The 24,025-nt window shown below is 41.2% G+C and overlaps 2 protein-coding genes and 1 long non-coding RNA gene across 4 annotated transcripts in view; all 3 read left to right on the top strand.

Annotated features, from left to right (window-relative positions):
• Window positions 1-24,025, top strand: part of LOC104120624 (pentatricopeptide repeat-containing protein At4g33990-like) — a 161,949-nt gene that overhangs the window by 47,203 nt on the left and 90,721 nt on the right. The window lies entirely within an intron of this gene.
• Window positions 3,415-3,858, top strand: LOC138892765 (uncharacterized). The gene has a single exon (XM_070176501.1). The coding sequence runs from the start codon at window positions 3,415-3,417 to the stop codon at window positions 3,856-3,858; it is 444 nt and encodes a 147-aa protein (XP_070032602.1).
• The window catches only part of LOC104087949 (uncharacterized), a 31,272-nt gene continuing 19,962 nt past the window's right edge, over window positions 12,716-24,025 (top strand). For both annotated transcript variants that reach the window (XR_011407939.1, XR_011407944.1), the window contains exon 1: window positions 12,716-12,809. This is a non-coding gene — a long non-coding RNA (uncharacterized lncRNA). The remainder of the gene's footprint in view (window positions 12,810-24,025) is intronic.

Genomic DNA, 24,025 nt, shown 5'->3' on the forward strand with positions numbered 1-24,025 from the left:
TGTTCCAGTTATTCCACCAGTGGAGGATCCTATCATCGAGGAGCAAGGTGAGGTAAACGCAGCAGAGCCAACTTCGGTGGATTTCACATCCGCACCGGGATTTTAGGAGGTCATAGGCCGTATGCTGCGAGTCATGGACACTATGATTCAGGCCGGTTTATTCCCGGTAGACCCAGCCACATCTCAGGCAGGAGGGGGAGCACAAACCCCTACTACACAGGCTCATGGGCAGGCAACTGCTGTATATCAGACTCATGGTGCACTACCCGTGGGTGGAGCCCAGCCAGTAGCAGCAGCTAGACCTTAGCCTAGACCGGCTACGGCCGTCGAGCCGCAGAAGCTATTGGACAGATAGACCATGATACATCCTCCTGTCTTTGAGGTTGAGCGACATGAGGACCTTCAGGACTTCATTGGTCAGTGCAGGGACAGACTGCACAACATGAGGATATTGGAGTCTCATGGGGTAGACTTTGCTACTTTTTAGCTGGAGGGCAGGGCCCATACATGGTGGAAGTCCTATCTTCTGGGCAGACCAGCAGATTCTCCTCCCATGACTTGGGACAGGTTCACCTATATTTTTCTAGATAGGTATATTCCACCCTACCAGAGGGAAGGGTTGCGATTTCAGTTAGAGCAACTCTAGCAAGGTTAGATGTCAGTGACTGATTATGAAGCGAGATTCTCTGAGTTGTCTCGCCATGCATTTATGATACTCTCTACCGATGCGGAGAGAGTACGGAAGGTTTGTTGCGGTTTTGCACACTGGAATTCAGGCCATTATGGCCCGAGAGGTTGAGATAAGGACTTCTTATGAGTTGGTTGTGGAGATAGCCTGGAGGATTGAGGGTGTGCGTCAGCGTAGCCGAGATCAGGTTATGAGAGATAAACGGTTTAGATATTATGAAGAGTTCAGAGGTGCCCCCTCTGGGGGTAGAAGTCAGTTCATGAGAGGGCAGTCCAGCAGGCCCCCATATCCAGCACCACCGCCTCCTTGGGGTGCTCCAGTGCGACCTTATTTCAGTGTTATGCAGAGAGTTCTTACCACCCACCAACTATTCAGGGTTCTTCCAGTGGGTATTCTGGTCATCAGGGCCAGACTTCGGGTCAGCAGCCCATCATATCGAGGGATTGTTTCGAGTGCGGGGATTTCAGTCACGTGCGTAGATTCTGCCCCAGACTTCGGGGTAGATCAGTGCATCAAGGTTAGCAGCCTATGATTACTGCACCAGTTGCTCCACCAACCGTTCATCCACCCAGAGGTGGAGGGCAGGTGGGTAGGGGCCGTCCTAGAGATGGAGTCGGTTATATGCTTTTCCGGCCAGACCAGATGAAGAGGCCTCAGATGCCGTGATCACATGTATTATTTCCGTTAGCAACAAAGATGCCTCTGTATTATTTGATCAGAGTCTACATATTCCTATGTGTCATCTCTATTTGCTCCATTCCTGAGTGTTTCTCGTGAGACCTTAGGTACTCCTGTTTATGTGTCCACTCATGTGGGCGATTCTGTTGTTGTGAATCGGATCCACCGGTCCTACATTGTTATATTTTGTTGACTTTCAGAACTATGTTCCTCTAAATAAGACTCCCCGTATGTGCTTTTACTAATTTATGCCTTGCGGAGTCCGTTTGAAATTCCGAGTCTGGGTACCATATAGGTTCAAAAGAAAATGTCCTCCTTTCTTGTGGAGCGGGCCGAACGCCTCAGCAGTATAGATGCATCTATTGATCGTGCCGCATGTCTCTCAGCAGTATACATGACATTCTGGATCGGGTTGTACGACCACAACGAAAATCGTGCCTAATAATAATTATTGCACGATAACTTAATATTTTATTGCAGTTTGTAAAGCTAGTTGATAAATTAAAATTTATTGGAATTTAAACAATTGATTATTTTATTTGCTGGTTAAGGAGTTTATTGATGTTCAAATAAATCATGTTTACTTAAATATTACTATTCTTATGTTATTGACCCATAGTGAGTGTCAAAGTCGACCCCTCGTCACTACTTCTTCGAGATTAGACTTGATACTTACTGGGTACATGTTGTTTACGTACTCATGCTATGCTTGCTGCACCTAGTGTTTCTCTTTGTATTTATTTTATGTCTATTTTGTATTCATACAATATTTTGGATTTCTTTGTATAATCTACTAGATGCTCATACACTTATGACCCCAGGTCTTGGCATACACATTGGTATAATTTTGGGTTTAAGTATTTTTCTTGGAATTTTTATTTAATCAGAATCTTTACATTTCTTAAATATTACAAGTAAGAATAGTTAAATTATTCGGAAAAATTTATTAAAATAATAGTTATATGTTAAATTCACTAGTTGACTTACCTAACTGTGATGTTGGGAGTCATCACGACCTATATATGAAATTGGATCGTGACAACATGGTATCAGAGCACTAGGTTCATGTAGGTCTCACAAATTATGAGCAGGCCTAATAGAGTCTTGCAGATCGGTGCAGAGACGTCTGTACTTATCTTCGAGAGGCTATAGGGTGTTAGAAAATACTTTTCTTCATCTCCCATCTTGAAATTTATATAGTACTAAATATCTTTCTCTTATTCACTCACAGATGGTGAGAACACGCTCTATTGAGGTTCCTGACCAAGAAAGAGCTACTCCCCCAGTTGTTAGAGGCCGAGGCAGAGACCGAGGGAGAGCTCCATCACGTGGTAGGGGACGAGGACGTCCCAGAGTTATTTCAGTTATACCACTAGTGAAACCAGTAGAGGATCCTATTATCGAGGAGCAGGGCGCGATGCCCACAGCAGAGCCAGCTCCGATGGATTTCACCTCCGCACCAGGATTTCAGGAGGTCATAGGCCGTATGCTGAGTTGGTTGTGGAGATAGCCCGGAGGATTGAGGGTGTGCGTCAGCATAGCCGAGAGCAGGTTATAAGAGATAAGCGGTTTAGATATTCTGGAGAGTTCAGAGGTGCCCCGTCTAGGGGTAGAGGTCAGTTCGTGAGAGGCCAGTCCAGCAGGCCCCTGTATCCAGCACCCCCGCCTCCTCGGGGTGATCCAATGCGGCTTTAGTTCAGTGCTATGCAGAGAGTTCATACCGCCCACCAGCTATTCAAGTTTTTTACAGTGGGTATTCTGGTCATCAAGGCCAGACTTCGGGTCAGCAGCCCATCATACCGAGGGGTTGTTTCGAGTAAGGGGATTTTAGTCACGTGTGGAGATTCTGCCCCATACTTCAGGGTAGACCAGTGCAGCAGGGTCAGCAGCCTATAATTACTTCACCAGTTGCTTCAGCAGCTGCCCGTCCACCCAGAAGTGGAGGGCAGGTGGGTAGGGACCGTCCTAGAGGTGGAGGCTAGCCAGGTGGCGCGCCGGCTCGGTTCTATGCTTTTTCGGCCAGACCAGATAAAGAGTCCTCAGATGTCATGATCACGTGTATTATTTCCGTTAGCGGCAAATATGCCTCCATATTATTTGATCCAAGGTCTACATATTCCTATGTGTCATCTCTATTTGCTCCATTCCTGGGTGTTTCTCGTGAGACCTTGGGTACTCCTGTTTATGTGTCCACTCATATGGGCGATTCTGTTGTTGTGAATCAGATCCACCGGTCCTGCATTGTTATATTTTGTGGTTATGAAACTGGAGCAGATCTTCTGTTGCTTGAGATGACTGACTTTGAGATCATCCTGGGCATGGATTGGTTATCTTCATATCATGCCATTCTAGATTGCCATGTCAAGACTGCTGCCTTGGCTATTCCAGCATTTCCTAGGTTGGAGTGGAAGGGTTTGTCCGTTAGTGCATCTAATCAGGTTATTTCCTTTCTAAAAGCTAGAGACATGAGAAGGGTTGTTTGGCTTATCTAGCCTATGTTCGGGATACTACTGCAGAGACTCTGGCGATTGATTCAATGTCTGTAGTCCGGAAGTTCTCCGATATATTTCCTTCTGATCTTCCAGTCATGCCACCAGATCATGATATTGATTTTTGTATTGACTTGGATCCATATACCCAGTCTATATCTATCCCACCGTACCGCATGGCTCCGAAAGAATTGAATGAATTGAAAGAACAACTTGAGGAGTTACTAGCCAAAGGATTTGTCAGACCGAGTGTATCGCCTTGGGGTGCACCGGTATTATTTGTGAAGAGGAATGATGGAACTATGCGAATGTGTATTGATTATCGCAAATTGAACAAAGTTACAGTTAAGAACAAGTACCTGTTGTCGCGTATTGATGATTTATTTGACCAGTTGGAGGGTGGTAGGGTGTTCTCTAAGATCGACTTGAGGTCAGGGTACCATTAGTTGAAAATTCGGGATTCGGATGTTCCCAAGACTGCTTTCCGGACTAGATATAGTCATTATGAGTTTTTAGTGATGTCTTTCGGTTTGACTATCGCCCCTGACGACGTTTATGGATTTGATGAACAGGGTATTCAGGCCATATATTGATTCGTTTGTCATTGTCTTCATTGATGACATTTTGGTCTACTCGCGCAGTAAGGAAGAGCACGAGCAGCATATGAGAGTGGTGCTTCAGACCTTGCGGGAACAAAAGCTATATGTTAAGTTCTCCAAATGTGAGTTCTAGCTAAATTCTGTAGCATTTTTGGGGCATATGGTATCGGGCGAGGGTATTAAAGTTGATCCCACAAAGATCGAAGCAGTTCATAATTGACATCGTACCACTTTGGCGACTGAGATCAGGAGTTTTCTAGGGTTAGCAGGTTATTATTGTCGGTTCGTGGAGGGTTTTTCATTTATTGCAGCACCATTGACCAAATTAACCTACAAGGGTGCTCCGTTCCGATGGTCCGACGATTGTGAGGTGAGCTTTCAGAAGCTCAAGACAACATTGACTACGGCACCAGTGTTAGTGTTGCCTTCCGGTTCGGGGATGTATACAATGTATTATGATGCTTCACGCGTTGGCTTGGGTTGTGTATTGATGCAGGAGGGGAGAGTTATTGCATATACTTCACGTCAACTAAAGCCTCACGAGAAGAATTATCTGGTGTATGATTTGGAGTTAAGCTGCGATTGTTCACGCTCTTAAGATTTAGAGGTATTACCTTTATGGGGTGTCTTGTGAGGTTTATACTAATCATCACAGTTTGCAACATTTGTTCAAGAAGAGGGATCTAAGTTTGAGGTAGCGCAGATGGCTTGAGTTACAAAAAGATTATGATATCACTATTCTGTATCATCCGGGCAAAGAAAATGTAGTTGCAGACACCTTGAGTAGGAAGGCAAAGAGTATGGGTAGTTTGGCTTTTATTTTAGCAGAGGAGAGGCCATTAGCTTTGGATATTCAGTCCTTGGCTAACAGACTTGTGAGGTTGGATATTTCATAGCCTAACCGAGTTCTCGCATGTGTTGTTGCCCAGTCTTCACTATTTGAGTGGATTAAGGTTTGCCAGTTTGATGATCCACACTTATTGGTTCTTCGAGAAACGGTACTAGGGGGTGGTGCCAAGGAAGTTACTATTGGCAAGGATGGTGTCCTACGACTCCAAGATCGTCTATGTGTTCCTAATATAGATTGGCTAAGGGAAAAGATCCTAGAGGAGACGCACAGTTCTAGGTATTCTATTCATCCGGGTGCCACAAAAATATATTGTGCCTGAGGCAGCATTATTGGTGGCGACGGATAAAAAAGGACATATTTGAGTATATAGCTAGGTGCCTAAATTGTCAGCAAGTTAATTATGAGCACCAGAGGCCATGCGGACTACTTAAACAGATTACTATACCGGAGTAGAAATGGGAACGCATTACTATGGACTTTGTAGTTGGGTTGTCGCGGACCTTACGAAAATTTGATGCAGTTTGAGTCATTGTCGACGGGTTGACCAAGTCGGCACATTTCATTCCGGTTGTGACTACGTATACTTCAGGGAGGTTGGCCCAGATTTATATCTAGGAGATAGTTCGATTGCAATGTATGCCAATTTCTATCATATCGGATAAAGGCCCTCAGTTTACTCCACATTTTTGGAGAGCAGTACACAGTGAATTGGGGACCCACGTAGAGCTCAGCACGACCTTTCATTCGCAGAACGACGGGCAGTCATAGCGGATAGTTCAGATTTTGGAAGATATGCTCAGGGTATGTGTGATTGACTTTGGAGGTCAGTGGGATCGTTTCTTGCCTTTGGCCGAGTTTGCTTATAACAGCAATTACCAATCCAGCATCGAGATGGTGACATTTGAGGCTTTATATGGTCGTCGATTTCGTTCACCCATAGGATGGTTTGAGCCCGGTGAGGCTAAATTATATGGTACTGATTTGGTGAAGGATGCCTTAGAAAAGGTAAAGTTGATTCAGGAGTGACTTCGTACAACACAGTCCAGACAGAAGAGTTACGCGGATCAGAAAGCGCATGATTTATCATTTATGGTGGGTGAAAAAGTTCTCTTGAAAGTTTCGCCGATGAAGGGAATCATGAGATTCGGGAAGAAGGGCAAGTTGAGCCCAAGGTATGCAAGCCCATTTGAGGTGTTAAGACGAGTTGGGGAGGTTGCTTACGAGCTTGCTTTACCTCCCAGTTTATCGGGAGTTCATCCGGCTTTCCATGTATATATGCTCCGGAAGTATCATACCGACCTGTCACATGTGTTAGACTCTAGCACAGTTTATCTAGATAAGAGCTTGGGTTATGAAGAAGAGCCAGTTGCCATTGCTGATAGACAGGTTTGCCAGTTGAGGTCCAAGAAGATTTCTGCGGTAAAATTTCAGTGGAGGGGCCAACCAGTTAAGAAAGTGACTTAGGAGGCCGAGGAGGACATGCGGAGCAAATATCCACACCTATTTAGCACTCCATGTATAATTCTAAACTCGTTCGAGGACGAATGTTTGTTTAAGAGGTGGAGAATATAACGACCCAACCAGTCATTTTGACTTTTAGAACCCCGTTCCTCTAAATAAGACTCCTCGTATGTACTTTAACCAATTTATGACTTGCGGGGATTATTGGTTCGGGATTTGGAAGTGTTCGGGTTAAAATCGGAATACTTAGTTCCTTAGTTTGGCTTTAAAAGGCCAAGTTTGACTTCGGTCAACATTTTTAGAAAACGACCCCGGAATCGGGATTTGACGGTTTCAATAGATTCGTATAATGATTTTGGACTTGGGCGTATGTTCGAATCAGGTTTTGGACAACCCGAGAGTGTTTCAACGCTTAATAGTGAAAACAAGTTATTTGAAGGTTTTAAGGTACTTTAAATTTGGTTTGTAGTAGGTTTTGGAGTAATCGAGGTCCGTTTGAAATTCCAAGCCTAGGAATAGCCCCGTATGGTGATTTAAGACTTGCAAACAAAATTTGGTATCATTCCGAGTAGTTTAAGTATGTTTCGGCACGTTTGGAGTAAGTTTGAAGAATTTAAAAATCTTAAGTTAAATCAATTTGGTTTGAGGTATGATTCTTAGTTTTGAAGTTGTATTACACGTTCCGAGGGTTCGAGCGAGTCCGTGTTATGATTTCAAACTAGCTAGTATGTTCGGGCGGGGGCCCCGGGGGCCTCGGGTGTTAACCGGACGAGGCTCGGACCAATTTTGGAAATTGGAGCAGCATCTAAAGCTTCCAGCTTCTGCTACAATCGCACCTGTGCTTGGCCAGCCGCAGGTGCGAGCTCGCAGAAGCGGCCAAGTGAAGGTAGCCAGAATGCGCAAATGCGGACGAGCTGGGCGCAGATGCGCGACCGGAGAAGCGGTCCAAGGGCCGCAGAAGCGGGAGCCAACACATGTGAGGCTCGTCAGCCGCAGGAGCGGCTTCGCATAAGCAAGCCATTTTTCCGCAGATGCGGAGCTTGGCCAGGCGAGGGAAACTCGCACCTTCGAGGCATTTTCCTCAGGTGCGGCTAACCCTTCGCAGGTGCAAAAATATTGTTGGACAAAATGTTAAAAGGGGGCGAGGCTCAGCCATTTTAGTCCGTTTTTCCTCCATTTTGGGGCGATTTTGGAGTTTGTTAGAGGGGATTTCAACTAACAACTTGAAGGTAAGTTAATTCTACACACCTTGAGTTAAAGACATAGATTATGGGTAGATTATAATCTGTAAATCGTGAAAATTGAGGGTTTAGATAAAAACCTAGGTTTTTATAAAAATGAGATTTTAATCACGAAAATGATTATGGGATTGGATAGAAATTGTATATTTGAGTTTCTAAGATTATGGATAATAGTTTTCTCCGATAATTTTCGGAATTCGATCACGTGGGCCCGGGATGAATTTTAGGAATTATACCATTTTGGGTTGGGATAATTAATTTAATAGTCTAATTTAGAATTATTGAGCATGTATTAATTATTTTGTATAACATTTGGATAATTTCGGATTTTTCGGTATCAAATTGAGAATTTAACGCGATGTTGTGATCGGGAAGTGGACTTTGAGACAAGGTAAGTCTCTTGTCTAACCTTGTAAGAGGGAATTTACACCATATGTGATTTAAATTAATAGTTGTTGCTAATTGTGGGGGCTACGTACGCACGAGGTGACGAGAGTCCGTACGTAGCTACTATTATGCTAAGTTCGGGTAGTTTAGAACTCAAATCATGAATTACTTGTGATAATCGTATCTTTTGTTTAATTAAAGTATTAAGATTATATTGTAAATTGTTAGAGAAAATTATAAAATACTTAAATTTTACATACTTGAATTTTGTGGCAAAATCTTTATCTCTTAATAGAAATTTGTACATCCTCATGTATTAATCTTATAACAACAACGACCCACTAAAATACCACTAGTAGGGTATGAGGAGGGTAGTGTGTACGCAGACCTTACCCCTACCCGAGGAGTAGAGAGGCTGTTTCCAAAAGACCCTCGGCTCAAGAAGAAGAAAAGAAAAGAAGAGAAAAGAGACAATATCAGTACCACCAACAGATACTATAAGAAAAAATTAACAACGTCATGAAAGTCAGAAAATAGGTGCAGAGCAAAAGCGGTAACCATTAAATAGAGTCGTCTCTATGAAAAATGAAAGAGTAGTAAGACACAACATTGCTACTAGCTGTCTTAGACAAAAACCCTACCAAGCTAGCCTCACAAATGTACGAACTAAGGAAAGACTCAACTACCTCGTAACCTACAACCCTAATATTCAACCTCCATAACTCCCTACCAAGGGCCATGTCCTCGAAAATCTGAAGCCTCACCATGTCCTGCCTGATTACCTCTCCCCAATACTTCTTAGGCCGCCCTCTACCTCTTCTCGACCCTTCCAAGGCCAGCCGCTCACACCTCCTTACCGGAGCGTCTGGGTTTCTCCTCTGAACGTGCCCGAACCATCTAAGTCTCGCTTCCCGCATCTTGTTATCAATGGGAGCCACGCCCACCTTCTCCCGAATATCATCATTCTTAATTTTATCCATTCTAGTGTGCCCGCACATCCACCTCAACATCCTAATCTCTGCTACTTTCATCTTCTGGATATGTGAGTTCTTAACAGGCCAACACTCAGCCCCATACATCATGGCCGGTCTAACCACCGCTCTATAAAGCTGTGTTAATCTTATATATATATATATATATATATATATATATATATATATATATATATATATATATATATATATATATATAAATTCTCATTCCGGAGGTTCATTAGAAAATGCCCTCCTTTCTTGTGGAGCAGGCCGAACACCTCGGCAGTATAGATGCATCTATGGATCGTGCCGCACATCACTCGGCAGTGTACATGACACTCTGGATCGGGTCGTACGATCACGTCGAAAATCGTGCCTAATAATAATAATTGCACGATAACTTGATATTTTATTGCAGTTGTGAAGCTAGTTGATAAATTAGAATTTATTGGAATTTAAAGAATTGATTATTTTATTTGCTGGTTAAGGAGATTATTGATGTTCACATAAATCATGTTTACTTAAATATTACTATCCTAATGTTATTGACCCATAGTGAGTGTCAAAGTCGACCTCTCGTCACTACTTCTTTGAGATTAGACTTGATACTTACTGGGTACATGTTGTTTACATACTCATGCTACACTTGTTGCACTTTTTGTGTAGGATATGAAACATGAATCTTACTAGTCTTACCGGTGCGAACCCACGTTATCATGAGGCTTAGCGGTTAGTTGCTTCTCCTGAGCCTTTTCGCATCACCTAGTGTCTCTCTTTGTATTTATTTTCTGTCTATTTTGTATTCAGACAATATTTTGGATTTCTTTGTATAATCTACTAGATGCTCATACACTTGTGACATCAGGTCTTGGCACACACATTGGTAGAATTTTGGGTTTAAGTATTTTTCTTGGAATTTTTATTTAATCAGAATCTTTACATTTCTTAAATATTACAAGTAAGAATAGTTAAATTATTCGGAAAAATTTATTAAAATAATAGTTATATGTTAAATTCACTAGTTGGCTTGCCTAGTTGTGATGTTGGGCGCTATCACGATCTATAGGTGAAATTGGGTCATGACAACTATATATGATATTAATAGTTTTTCATTACCACAAATAATGATAGAGCTATAGGAAGGCTGCCAAGGGTACAAGGAGATTTATATATTAATTTATGCACATAGATATGAAATTAGAATGCTGAGTATTAGGTAATACATGAGTTAAAAACACTAAAATAACAAACCTAACTCTTATAATAGCAAAAAAGACTTCTTATTTTGTTTAAAAAGTAAACACATTTGTATACTAATTTTATTTTGTAATATATATATATATCAAACTAAATGTTCAACAACAGATAAAGATAATCTTTATATTATATTACTAATTTCTATATAACTTGTATCCAAACGAAAGACCCGTTGAGAATGGACCAGGACACAGTTGTCATTCTTAATATATTATAAGTATGTCTTTTAGTATTGTCCAGCTCGTTGAAGCCTCGGTTTCCTAAGTTGAATTTGGTAAGGTTTGTAAAGAGAATGTCGTCATACCAATAATTTCTTTCATTTATAGGACTCAAACCCAAAGTCTTTACTAATTGACACTTAAGCTTTAAAATAGCAAAAAGGTCGTAGTATTTAATTAAGAATTATGATTAAAAAAGTAATATTAATTAAGAATTGTAAATACAAAATAGGAGAAAAGGCACACAGAAAAAGAGGAAAAAGATAAATAACATTTTAGTCTTTTCAAATTCTACCTTGAAGCTGCCATGCAATAGCTCATGAATGAAAAAAATGAGGAAAATGATGGAACTATATTTCATCAAAAAATCTATCTAAAAAATACAATATAAATGTAACTACCTTAGAAAAAGAGCAAGAATCGATATACATCGAGCGGAGAGAAAACCCATAAGACAAAAGAAATTTACAGTCATCATCTTCTAACTCAACAAATAGATGAACCAAAAAATGCTCCAATGTTTTGACATTTCAATCTAGTAACTTCCTCTAACGACAATGTGGCTTAGGGCATTTTTCATTCATAGCTATATAGTTGAAATGATAAAAACCAGGAGTCAAACTATCATCTTTTCCCCTTAGTCTTGCCTTTACCAGCCTGAGTTTGAGCTTTTTTCCCTCTGATTTTCTCATTTGATTCAACTGTGGTAACATAAATATCAAAATTCAAATGAAAACACCATAAACTGAAAAGCAAAAAATAAATTTAACTAAATTTCATATACATGAAAAATAAGACAAAAACCAAGAAAACACCATAATATACAAAAAGAGACATAAATCTTATCCAATTTAAAATACCCACAAAATAATACACACACAAAAAAAAGTTCAATTTGCAAAACAATTAGTTACCAAAAGAAGTTGATATTTGTTCAAATACAAGACACAAAGTATTCAAGAAATATTATAATACACAAGCAAAAGTATATCGATTTGATTTCATATACCCAATATTGGTTGTAGTAATCCAGTTACATATAGTGATTACAACGCAAAAAGGAAAAAAAAAAGTTTCGTTATGTTGAGATGATGACCTTTCATTGAGATATTGCACTCCATGGCAGAGGAAGATCACAACTTTTGATTGACAATCTATAGGAATAAATACATGCGAGCAGTTTCATCCCTCTAAAATATAGTATGTATTCCTCTTAAACAACCCCAAATATTAGGATATATATAGTAAGGTGAATAGACAAAGACTTGAAGATTCAACAAAATTTATAAGAAAAACCTTACAGAAAATTAAATAACAAAAGTTACAAAATGAACTCGTTGCTTACCTTTTAATATCGAACACCTTCACATTAGGTAGAGGAAGATCTGAAAATATGAAAATGAAACAAAACTTTAAAAAGGAAGAACATATATTAAAACAATAATAGTTATGGTGTAACATAATACGCAATAAAGAATAGGGGAAAGTAAACGGTAAGCACTAATATTTCCTTAATAAACGTTGTAGCCTTTTAATAAGTTGGATTGAATGAAAAGACTAAAAGAAAAAAGAGAAATTTCAAGAAAAGGAGAAAAAAGTTAGGTGTGTTTCTTGGGTAAAGAGATATGCCACATCATTTTTTTTAAACCCTTATATATATATATATATATATAGAGATCGATAGATTCGCTAATTGTAGATCGCTATAAAAAATCTTAAATTTCATATTGTGGGTCGGGTACATTAGTAAAAGCTAAAGGAAAAAATAGGAAGGATCTCCTTCTCAAATTTCAACGCCTTTTGTGTCTTCATCACAGGTGCGCTCTCATTCCATATCGTTTGCTCACATTTTTGCATCTTAATTATCCCACAAAAGATTCCGATTCACATTCCGGTCAATTCTCACCGGTAAATCCCTCGTACACCGGCGAATTCCATCTTCCCTCGATCACAATGAATCCAGAGTAGTAAGTTCCTGATCACGCCCAACTATGCCTTATAAAAAGGACTAAGCGGTCGTTGCAAATATATTCCGGCTAATAAGTTCGGAGTCGAATCCCACAAGGAATTAACCTATCAAATACAACTACTAGACTCGCACAAATTCACACAATCAATCTTCAGAAAGATTTAAGTAACAGATTGGTTTTTACTAACTAAATATTACGTAATTAAATTGTAATAATTAACGACTAACTACGAACGGGTTATAAACAAGAATTGGAATGATCTAAGGTTATGATTTCCTCTATTGTCGGAATCTTTTCTGCTACGTTTTCTATAAATTTGCCTAAGTCTTCTCTATCGATCATGAGCGCTCTAACTGTCGTAACTCTCTCCCGAGTAATTACCACAATTACTAGACATATTCTCCCGAATTACGCTAGCTAGCATTAAGCACAGCTCACTCAGATCGCACCAAGGTTTCGTTATCCCTAAACCCACCTTTAAACCTCCGTATTGATCCCTCATATACGTTTAGGAGTGATGTTGTTCAACAACTACCTAAATATGTACTCTCTCCCGAGTAATACATACTAAATAGGCACAGCTAATTAAAGGCCCTTCAATCAACCACAAGAATAATATAGTTGAACAAATAGAGAAAATACTACGGCAAATCTATATTAATATAACAAGAAAATCATCCTTCAATAGGTTCCAGCAAAACCCTAGATTAGGAAGTTAGCTACTCATAGTCATAATAACAATATCCCAAATATTTTGCATAATTACAATAGAGAGTAAAGATGAAAATATGTAAAAATGATGATTCTAACTCCAAAGAGTGATTCTACGAGCTCTTCTTGCCTCTAGCTGCAAAAAAAAAAAAACGTCCTTCCAAGTGGTGTTTTAAGTCTATTTATATGTGTAGAAGAAACCCTAAACGTGTGGGCCGAGTCCTAATCAAATCCGGAATGAATTAAGTCTTCAAAACTCGGATTGGACCTGGCCTCAGGCCTGGCGTCGCCAGCCTAACGCCTGGAATTTGGCTGGCTTCGCCAGGCTAAAGCCTGGTTCAGCCTGGCCTTAGGCTGGCCTCGCCAGGCTAAAGCCTGGTCTAGCCTGGCCTTTGGCTGGCCTCACCAGGTCTTTCCTTTTCACTATTCTCGAGCACACCTTCGACGTTTAAGTATTTTTTTTGCTCTACTTTCATCTCCAATTCACCTACACATAAAATAGACTCCATTATGCACAAATAAAGTATAATTTATCATTAAAGCATGTAAAATGCAAGGCACATAATATACGAAACTATAAAATTATAGCCACACATCAATACCCCACACTTAAATATTGCTCGTCCTCGAGCAATCAAACTACACTTATAGATACGACCTTTTAAAGCAATTCTCCTAACTCATTATACCAAGAATTTTTAAAACAGTTTAATCACACAAGTGTGACATCTTCGCCTCAAGATTCGACTCACAAATACCATGCTTTATTCACAATTTACTTACTTACTCTGACATGGATATCAACAACATTACCTTTCCTTTATGAGTCATGTGCCCTCACCCAATCAAAGAGCTTAGTTCCACACACAATGAATTTTTAAGAACATAGGAACTCAAGATAGACAAAATTCACTCGCTCTCAGAAATAACATTCATATGCTACAAATGATGCACCATAGGCTTGCCCGTAGTGTAATACTCTATGAATCGAGTTCATTCAGTCTAAGATCAAGTAGGACTTTTATTGGTTGTAATGTAGGCTGCGGGTCAGGTATGATACATTTGGATATGAGTGACTACACCTCCCTTAGCACTTTAATACATATACTTTAACACACATCCCATACTTGTGCCAAACCAAACATTCCACCTTCACTTCAATTTATATTACCCCATATTTCTTTAAGCATAATTACATTAAGAGTCGCCACTTTTCAACGAATATTCTCTTCTCTTTTTTTTTTCTTTTTTTTTTCCCGATTCAAGCAGCTCTTACTTTTTCAAAACAGTTCACCTTTCTCCTTATTTCATTGGTTCTACTCAAAAACCAAACCAATCATCCCACACTTTAACTTTTACAAAGTTCATAACAATTCAAGTGCTCATTCGAGGTGAAAAGGTTCAAATAGACAGTTAATTCAAACAATTGGGTAAGGCTTGTAGTGTGGTGGTTGCCAAAGAAACAGGATTACAGGCTCAAAGGGGTTTACTACGTTACATAACTTTTAGGTGGGTAAACTATATATATCTGGCTTAACAAAGAAATGCCTATATCACTTCTCAGACTGAACAAGACTACTATTTCGCTTTGCACACACACATGGCAAGTTCTAGACATCAAATTCAGTGCACAGAATACATACAAAACTCACACACGCATGACACATAACTAACTCAGGATTGGTTTCATCGCGACACTCCAGTCAAAGCAGCTAAGCAAAATTAGGAATCTACGATTTAAGGTACTTATGCGAGAGTCAAAAACCGAGCCTAAGCGTCACAACCTTAGTACTAACTATTCTCAAGGCATAACAAAGCTAAGAGATATTTCTACAATTAAACGCATAGCTTCATGGTTCCTACTCCTAAAAATTAAAACTAACTACGCCCGGTTCAACTAAAAGCCTATGGAAAAGAACCGCGGCCCAAAGAAAAATCAAGGGGGAATTACTACACTACCTGCACACAAAAAAAAAAAAAAATCTTTTTGGTATTTTCTTTTGACTTACTTCCCTCAAGAAAACCGTTTGGGAGATCCATCGTCGGTATGAGTCCAACTCAATTTAAAGATTTTTTTTTTTAGCCAAATCAATTACTAAACTACTAAAAAAACATACTAACACAATTAACATTAAATAACTAAATGACTAAAATTAACCATGTACAAGTCCCCACCCCACACTTAGATCATGTAATGTCCTCAGTGCATGCACAAAGTGACAAAACACAAAAAATGAGTAGGGTGTGAAGAAACTCCCTGATCAAGCAACCTCTTCATCGTCTGAAGATCTCCACTTCTCATCATGTTCATCCTCCTCCTCCTCATCTCCCTCACCATCTGACTGCTCTGGCTCAGCTTCAGACTGCTCCGGTGTATTGATATCCTCATCATTGGGTAGTCTGTATCCATCTCCTAACCCAACCAGCTGCTGGGCATGAGCATTGAGCGGGTACCGATGCTCCAATTCAGTCCTCTCCTCAGATGTGGCATGTCTACCTCCTATCCTTAGCTGCAAATCCATCATCCCATAGAGATGGGCCATAAAACTATCTTCCCGAGCATTGCGCTTGGTACTTGTCAATGATGTCATGGCAGTCTCTTCTTTCAGTCGAAGGCTAGTGATGTCCGTTTGTCGAAGGGGCTGATCAATGGTGTGGTCAAACTCTGGCTCCTCCTCAACCTCCTCGTGTCTTAAGTACTGAGTTAGAAAATTGGCAAATGGCATTCGATCGATCTTTTTACTCGTTCTGACTACAGACATCTGGTAGTGGATCAGATGACCCACATTTATCCTTTGACCCGTCATGAGGAAGTAGAGTACACAGGTCCTCTCACGGCTAATGAGTGTGTCATGATTGCATGGTAGGAGCCGTGCATTTATCAGTTTAAGCCACACTTGAGCCTCCGCCCTCATCTTCTTTTTTGGGAAACCTCTTGTGCCGATTAGTTATCTTATCCCGGACCCATGCTGCTGTAGAATCGGCACCACAAAGCATGTGTCTCAACTCTCTGTATGTAGGCCGGCGAATGAAGTGGTCTAATGGCTCCACAGGAACATTTGGAGCACCTAAAAAGTTACATATGGCCGTGGGTGAGAAATCTATCAATCGTCCACGAATCGGCACTAGCTGTTTAGTACTCTGCGGATCAAACCCTGCACAAAATTCTCGGACAAAGTTGAGATTAATGTTCCTTGTGTTCTTGAATACATAGCTCAACCCCATATCCTGAATGCCCCTCCAAATTGCCTGATACTTCGCTTTCAAGCTGCATTCATTGATAGCTGCTTTCGGGTGTACATGTTTAGGCCTACAATGCCTGTACCAATCCTTAGTGTGCGGTGGTATGCTGTTGATGCCAAACTCCCTTTGGCCTTGTGGTTGTTGACGCATAGCTGCTATAGCTGCCACAACTTGTACTCCACTTAGATTGGAGGTAGCTCCCCCCCTTTTCTCTTCTTTCTCTTCTTTGGGGGAGGTTCTGAGGTCGCCTTTACTTTAGCCGGCGCAGTGGAAGTAGCCTTGGCTTTTCCGGTGTCTTTTCTGGGAGGCATCGTTATTCCTACACAAATAAGCAGTAGTTAGATAAAACTGTATTACACACTACACACATAATTTTTTTTGACTTCCCGAGGTTACTCAGACTTCACCTCGTCTTTCCTTAATATTAGAATCAAAGAACAATACATGGGCTACTCGCGAGCCACCCCACACTTAAGATTTTATCGTGGTGTATGACTTTATAACACTAGTCTATTAATCCCGGAGACTCGGGCTCCAATGGGGACAAGGAATGCCATTGAGGCATTATATCAAACAATTAACGTGCATTATTGCCATGGTATTTCTTATGGACATGAGGGATTGCCTCATCCTCCCAAATCGGCTTGGGGGTTCCGTACTACCACATGTTTTCATAATTGCAGCACCATTCCTATGGGGTTTCATGGGGTTGGGGCACACAAACTCAATATCACAATGAAGAACAACCACCAATTTTTGTGTGTAATATTATACATGTACATCTGTCGAAACTACAAAGGGAAGAAGTGAAATCATACCTTTGAAGCTTTTGAGTGGAAGAAGCTGCCTGAGAATTTCTGATTAGTGTGAAAGCATAGCAAGACTAAACTTGACTTCAATGGGGATGGGGGATACCACTATGGCAGTGTGTTGTTGAGTGTTTGTGGGTGAGGGCAATTCATGCAGTGTGTTTGGTTGAGAGCAACATTGATGAGAAGATGTGTGTGTTTGTGAATTTCTTTTCTAAAGCTTGATATGTTTTTGGTTTAAGTGAGGTTAGGGTTGTGTGTATTGTGTTCAGTGTTTAAGGGGTGTAATGTGAGGAGGTTTGACTAAAATAACGTGAGCTGGGCCGAAATAACTTACCTGGCATCGCCTGGCCTAGTACCTGGCGTTAGCCAGGCGTCGCCAGCCTAAGGCCAGGCAAACCCTGGCGTTAGCTAGGCATCGCCATCCTAAGGCCAGGCAGACCCTGGCGTTAGCCAGGCGTCGCCATCCTAAGGCCAGGCAGACCCTGGCATTAGCCAGGCATCGCCAGCCCCAGCGCCTGTTATCCGTTAGGTGATGCTGAAACCCTGTTCGACTTGCCCAACTCACCTGCAAACTTGTTAGTACCTAAAAACAAAACCAAAACAAGGAAAAATTCTAACTACACTAAAAATCAACTACGAATTGGGTTGCCTCCCAACGAGTGCCTGATTTAACGTCGTGGAACAACGCAGATAATTGCACTTAAGGCTCGCTTAACCTTGGTGGCTCGAGCAAATGAGTCACCAACACTACCTTCACATCTTTCATGCCCACATAATGTTTTAACCTGTGCCCATTGACTCTAAACGTGCGAGAGTCATTTGATGCAGCAATCTCTATGGCTCCGGTGGGGTGAATCTCCACCACACTAAATGGTCCCGACCATCATGACTTTAACTTACCCGAGAATAACCTCAACCTCGAGTTGTATAGCAATACCTTATCTCCGGGTTTAAAACTCCGCTCAAGAATATTTTTATCATGCATTATTTTTATTCTCTCCTTGTATAATCTTGTGCTCTCAAAAGCATGGTAACGAAATTCATCAAGCTCGTGCAACTCTGTGACTCTACTTGTGCCCGCAGCTTCTATATCAAGATTCAACTGTCGTAGTGCCCATAAAGCTCTATGCTCCAACTCTATTGGTAGGTGACATGCCTTCCCAAATACCAATTTATATGGCGTCATACCAATCGGAGTTTTGAAAGCTGTACGATAGGCCCAGAGTGCATCATCTAACTTTCTTGCCCAAGCCGTTCTTGTAGCATTCACAGTCTTTGTCAAAACACTCTTTATCTCTCTGTTCGACACTTCTACTTGCCCACTCGTTTGAGGATGATATGGGGTGGCAACTTTGTGACGTACACCATACTTTTCTAACAGCTTTGCAAAGGCTCGATTACAGAAGTGAGTGCCTCCGTCACTGATTATCGCCCTTGGAGTGCCAAATCGGGTGAATATATTCTTTCTCAAAAAGCCAATTACTCCCTTAGCATCATTTGTCGGGAGCGCTGCAGCCTCCACCCATTTTGACACGTAGTCCACAGCTACGAGTATGTATTTGTTGCTATATGAGCTGACGAAAGGCCCAATGAAATCGATTCCCCACACGTCAAACACTTCTACCTCTTAAATTGGGTTCATAGGCATCTCATGTCGACGGGAAATATTCCTAGTTCGTTGGCATTCGTCACAACCTTTCACCCATAAGTGTGCATCCTTGAACATTGTCGGCCAGTAGAAGCCTGATTCCATCACTTTTGCGGCGGTCCTTACTCCTCCGAAGTGGCCACCATATGGTGATGCATGACAAGCCTGCAAAACAGAAGATTGATCTATCTCGGGGATACATCTCCGGATCATGTTATCAACACAAATTCTGAACAGGTAAGGCTCATCCCAATAATACTTGTGACAGTCACGAAAGAACTTTTTCTTTTGAACAGAGGAAAGATCATAGGGGATAATACCGCTTGCCAGGTAGTTTGCAATGTCTGCATACCATGGCGCTTCCTCCAATATCACTACTAGTAATTGTTCATCTGGGAATGTTTCAGTTATATCTTCTACCTCGACTTTCTTTTCAGCTCCCTCCAACCTTGAAAGGTGGTCTGCCACTTGGTTCTCTGACCCTTTTCTATCGCGAATCTCCAAATCAAATTCTTGTAGCAAAAGAACCCAATGGATTAAGCATGGCTTTGACTCCTTCTTTGCTATCAAGTACCTAAATGCTGCATGGTCAGTATAAACAATCACTTTTGAACCAATCAAATAAGACCTAAATTTGTCGAATGCAAACACCACAACCAACATCTCTTTCTCAATCATGATATAATTGAGTTGTGCACCGCTCAACGTTCTGCTTGTATAGTAAATTGGGTGCACCAGTTTGTCCTTCCGCTGCCCCATGACTGCTCCTATAGCATAGTCACTTGCATCACACATGAGCTCAAATGGTTGCTCCCAGTTGGGTGCAACGATGATTGGTGCAGTCACCAGTCTCCTTTTCATCTCCTCAAAGGCTAACCTGCAGTCATCAGAAAACACAAAAGAATGATCCTTTTCAAGGAGTTTACATAAGGGGTTAGCAATTTTTGAGAAATCCTTTATAAATCGCCTATAGAACCTGGCGTGCCCAAGGAAACTTCTTACTGCCTTAACTGAAGTGGGCAGTGGCAACTTCTCAATCACCTCAACCTTAGCATGGTCAACTTCAATACCCTTACTGGACACTCGATGCCCCAGCACTATACCTTCTTGTACCATAAAATGGCACTTTTCCCAGTTCAACACTAAATTTGTCTCCACACACCTTTTTAACACTCTTCTTAAATTGTGCAGACAGTCTTCAAATGAATCCCCTACCACAGAGAAATCATCCATAAAGACTTCCATAATATCTTCAACCATGTTAGTAAAAATGGCTAACATACACCTCTGAAAGGTAGCCGGTGCATTGCATAGGCCAAACGGCATTCTCCGAAAGGCAAAGATGCCATACGGGCAAGTGAATGATGTCTTCTCTCTATCCTCAGGGGCTATGGAAATCTGATTGTAACCCGAATACCTATCCAAAAAACAGAAGTGAGAACTCCCTGCCAGTCTATCCAATATTTGGTCAATGAATGGTAAAGGAAAATGGTTTTTTCGGGTGGCTGTGTTCAGTTTTCTATAATCCATACATATTCGCCAACCCGTAACTGTACGAGTTGAGATCAACTCATTATTCTTATTGGGCACTACAGTCATTCCACCCTTCTTTGGCACATACTGAACTGGGCTAACCCAATTACTGTTAGAGATTGGGAAGATGATTCCCGCATCTAACCACTTGATCACTTCTTTCTTCACCACTTCTTTCATGTTGGGGTTCAGCCTTCTTTGATGTTCTCTGGAAGGTTTGTGCCCATCTTCCAATAGAATCTTATGCATACAAAATGTTGGGCTGATCCCCTTAATATCTGCAATGGTCCAGCTAATTGCAGTCTTGCATTCATTTAACACCTGCAAAAGTTGTTCTTCTTGCACATCTAACAAACTGGATGAGATAATAACAGGTAAAGTGGATTTAAGTCCCAAGAAAGTGTACCTGAGGTGAAAAGGTAACGGTTTTAGTTCCAACTGTGGTGGCTCTTCAATTGACGGCTTAGCTGGAGGTGTTTTTCTTTCTTCCAAGTGTAAGAGCTTGAATTCGAGCTCTCTTTTCCAGTACCCTCGCCCTTCAAGAGACAAAACCGACTCTGTCAAGTTTTCACCATTCATTTTTTCTAAGTTCATAAGACATGCTGCTAGAGGGTCTTTTGTATTCAGAGTCTCATATTCCTCCTCCAAGATCACATCCACAACTTCTATCAGAGAGCAGTTAGCAAACTCACCAGGTCGCCGCATAGATTTTTGCACATTAAACGTTATCTCTTCATCGTTCAATCTCATCTTTAGCTATCCAGTTTCATAATCAATTAGGGCTCTCCCAGTGGCCAAAAATGGCCTTCCCAAAATTATGGGAATCTCCTCGTCAACCTGGCAGTCTAAAATGACAAAATCTGCTGGGAAAACAAACTTCCCCACCTGTACTAATACATCATCAATGATACCAGCGGGCCTCTTCACTGTCCGGTCGGCCAGCTGTAACAACATAGACGTGGGTCTAGCTCTTCCAATGCCTAACCTTTTGTAGATAGTCAAGGGCATCAAGTTTATGCTTGCCCCCAAATAACAAAGTGCCATAGCAAATGCATAGTTGCCTATTGTGCATGGGATTGTGAAAGTCCCTGGATCAGATAACTTCTCAGCTATAGGTCTTGTCACAACAACACTACATGTCTGAGTCAGTGTAACCGTGGCCAAGTCTTGAAAGTCAAACTTACGAGACATCAAGTCCTTCATCATTTTTGCATAACCAGGCATTTCCTTTAAGGCATCAATCAATGGAATGTTTACCTGAATTTGCTTCAACATCTCCAAGAATTTCTTATATTACTCATCTTTTTGATATTTGGCCAATCTTTGGGGGAAGGGTGCTGGAGGCCGCTTCTTTAATGTGATTTGATTTTGAAGCTGCTCTGGCACTGTTTCTGCTGCCTTCTCTTGCTCTAACTCAGTTTCCTTCACGAATTCTTTTTCCTTGCTTGTTTCGGCTGGCGCATGTTGTACCATCACCTCTGTTAACCCTGTTGAGTCATCTATCTCGATGGGTACAGGCACAAGTGTTTCAGTAGGCCGACTTTCGCGAGCCATCTCTTGCTCCAGATCTAGGTCTCTACCATTTCGTAGACTCACTGCCATAATCTGTTTCGGGCCCTGTTCTTTTGGATTGACTTGTGTATCTGCAGGTAACGCCCCTTGGGGATGATTGTTTAGGGCCATAAAAATCTGTTCTAATTGAATATTAATACCCTTTATTGTTGATTCATGTGAGTCTACCCTCTGTTGCATTTTTCCCGTGGACCCAATCAATTGTTGCAGCATTCCCTCAAGTTTAGTAAACCCATCCTCTGGTCTCATAATCTGTTGTTGTTGAGGTTGTTGATAAGTCAGCTGCTGATTTTGCTGGATGTAGTCTTGTTGCCTTTGGTAAGGCGCAACTTGACCCATTGGTCGCATAGCTCCAGCATTGTTATTGTTATTGTACTGCTGCTGCGCTGGTCTATATTGGTGATTATGTTGACCCCAATTCAAACCACCTTGCCTCTGTCCCCCATAGTTGGCTACATAATTCATATCTTCAAGATATTGCTGGTTGTCACCTTCCGCACTCCACGAGCAAACATATGGTTGGTTAATGCATGGTGTACATAAGCCCCCATTAGTTGTGTCAACTATGTGAACCTGCTGCTTCTGGCCTGATTCATCAATCTTTTTGGTGAGGATACTCATTTGTGTCATTAGGGTGGCCACATTCTCAGCTATGGAGTAGTTTGGATCCAACGCCACTGAGTGAACTACCAGAGTGATCGTGGAAGCTCTAGACATCCATCCTGAGTTTTATGCCATCTTATCAAGTAGGATCTTGCATTCTGGGAATGTTTTACTCAGAAATGCTCCACCGCTGAAGCATCAACATTGGCCTTTAAGCTGTCAGCCAGTCCCATGTAGAATCTCTGCCCCAACATCTGATCTGGGATACCGTGATGTGGACACTTAACCAACATGCCCTTGAATCTCTCCCATGTTTCTTGTAGTGATTCTGTTGGTCTCTGCCTGTAGCTCAATATATCATCAATCTGTTGGGCAGTTTTATTTGGTGGGTAGAATTTGTTCAAAAATTGCTTGACTAATTCCTCCCAAGTAGTGATGAAATTTATGGGGAGTGAATTAAGCCAAGTCTGAGCTTCTCCTGTCAGCGGGAATGGGAACAACAAAAGCTTTATTGTGTCCGGTGTTACGTTGGGTTGCCTTTGCATTAAACATATTGACATGAAATTCTTCAGGTGCTGCTGAGGATCTTCAATGTGTGACCCAGAGAACAGTCCCTTATTCTGCAACAAATATAGCATATTATTTTTGATTTGGAATGATTCTGCTTGTATCTGAGGGACTGCAATTGCGGTTGCCAGATTATCGGCGATGGGTTGTGCCCAATCATATAATGCTGTTTCTGGTACAAGAGGCACCACACCCCGAATGTTTGGTTCATTCTCATTGTTTCTGTTGTTTATTGGATTTTCTATTCCATCAGCCATGTTTGGTTCGATTTATTCTCTCGAGTTTCGTTGTTGTTTGCTTCTCTTGTTTGCACGATTTAGTGCCTTAAAAACTTTCTCAGGATCTGATATCGCTTTAAGCAATTCACCAGTTCTTGAGGAATTCCTAGGCATGCACCTGTAACACCCAAGACTACAAACGTTAAAATTTCAATGTATTTGGTTTAGAATGGGAAAAATTGACTACACTAAGAATTCTAGCACTTCATTTAGCTGTAATTAATACCGTTAACTCCCCGGCAACGG

The sequence above is a fragment of the Nicotiana tomentosiformis genome, chromosome 5 (assembly GCF_000390325.3).
Source record: "Nicotiana tomentosiformis chromosome 5, ASM39032v3, whole genome shotgun sequence".
Taxonomy (NCBI): domain Eukaryota; kingdom Viridiplantae; phylum Streptophyta; class Magnoliopsida; order Solanales; family Solanaceae; genus Nicotiana; species Nicotiana tomentosiformis.

Coding starts and splice junctions, on each gene's coding strand:
- LOC138892765 (XM_070176501.1), top strand. CDS start 3,415: ATGATCACGTGTATTATTTCCGTTAGCGGCAAATATGCCTCCATATTA.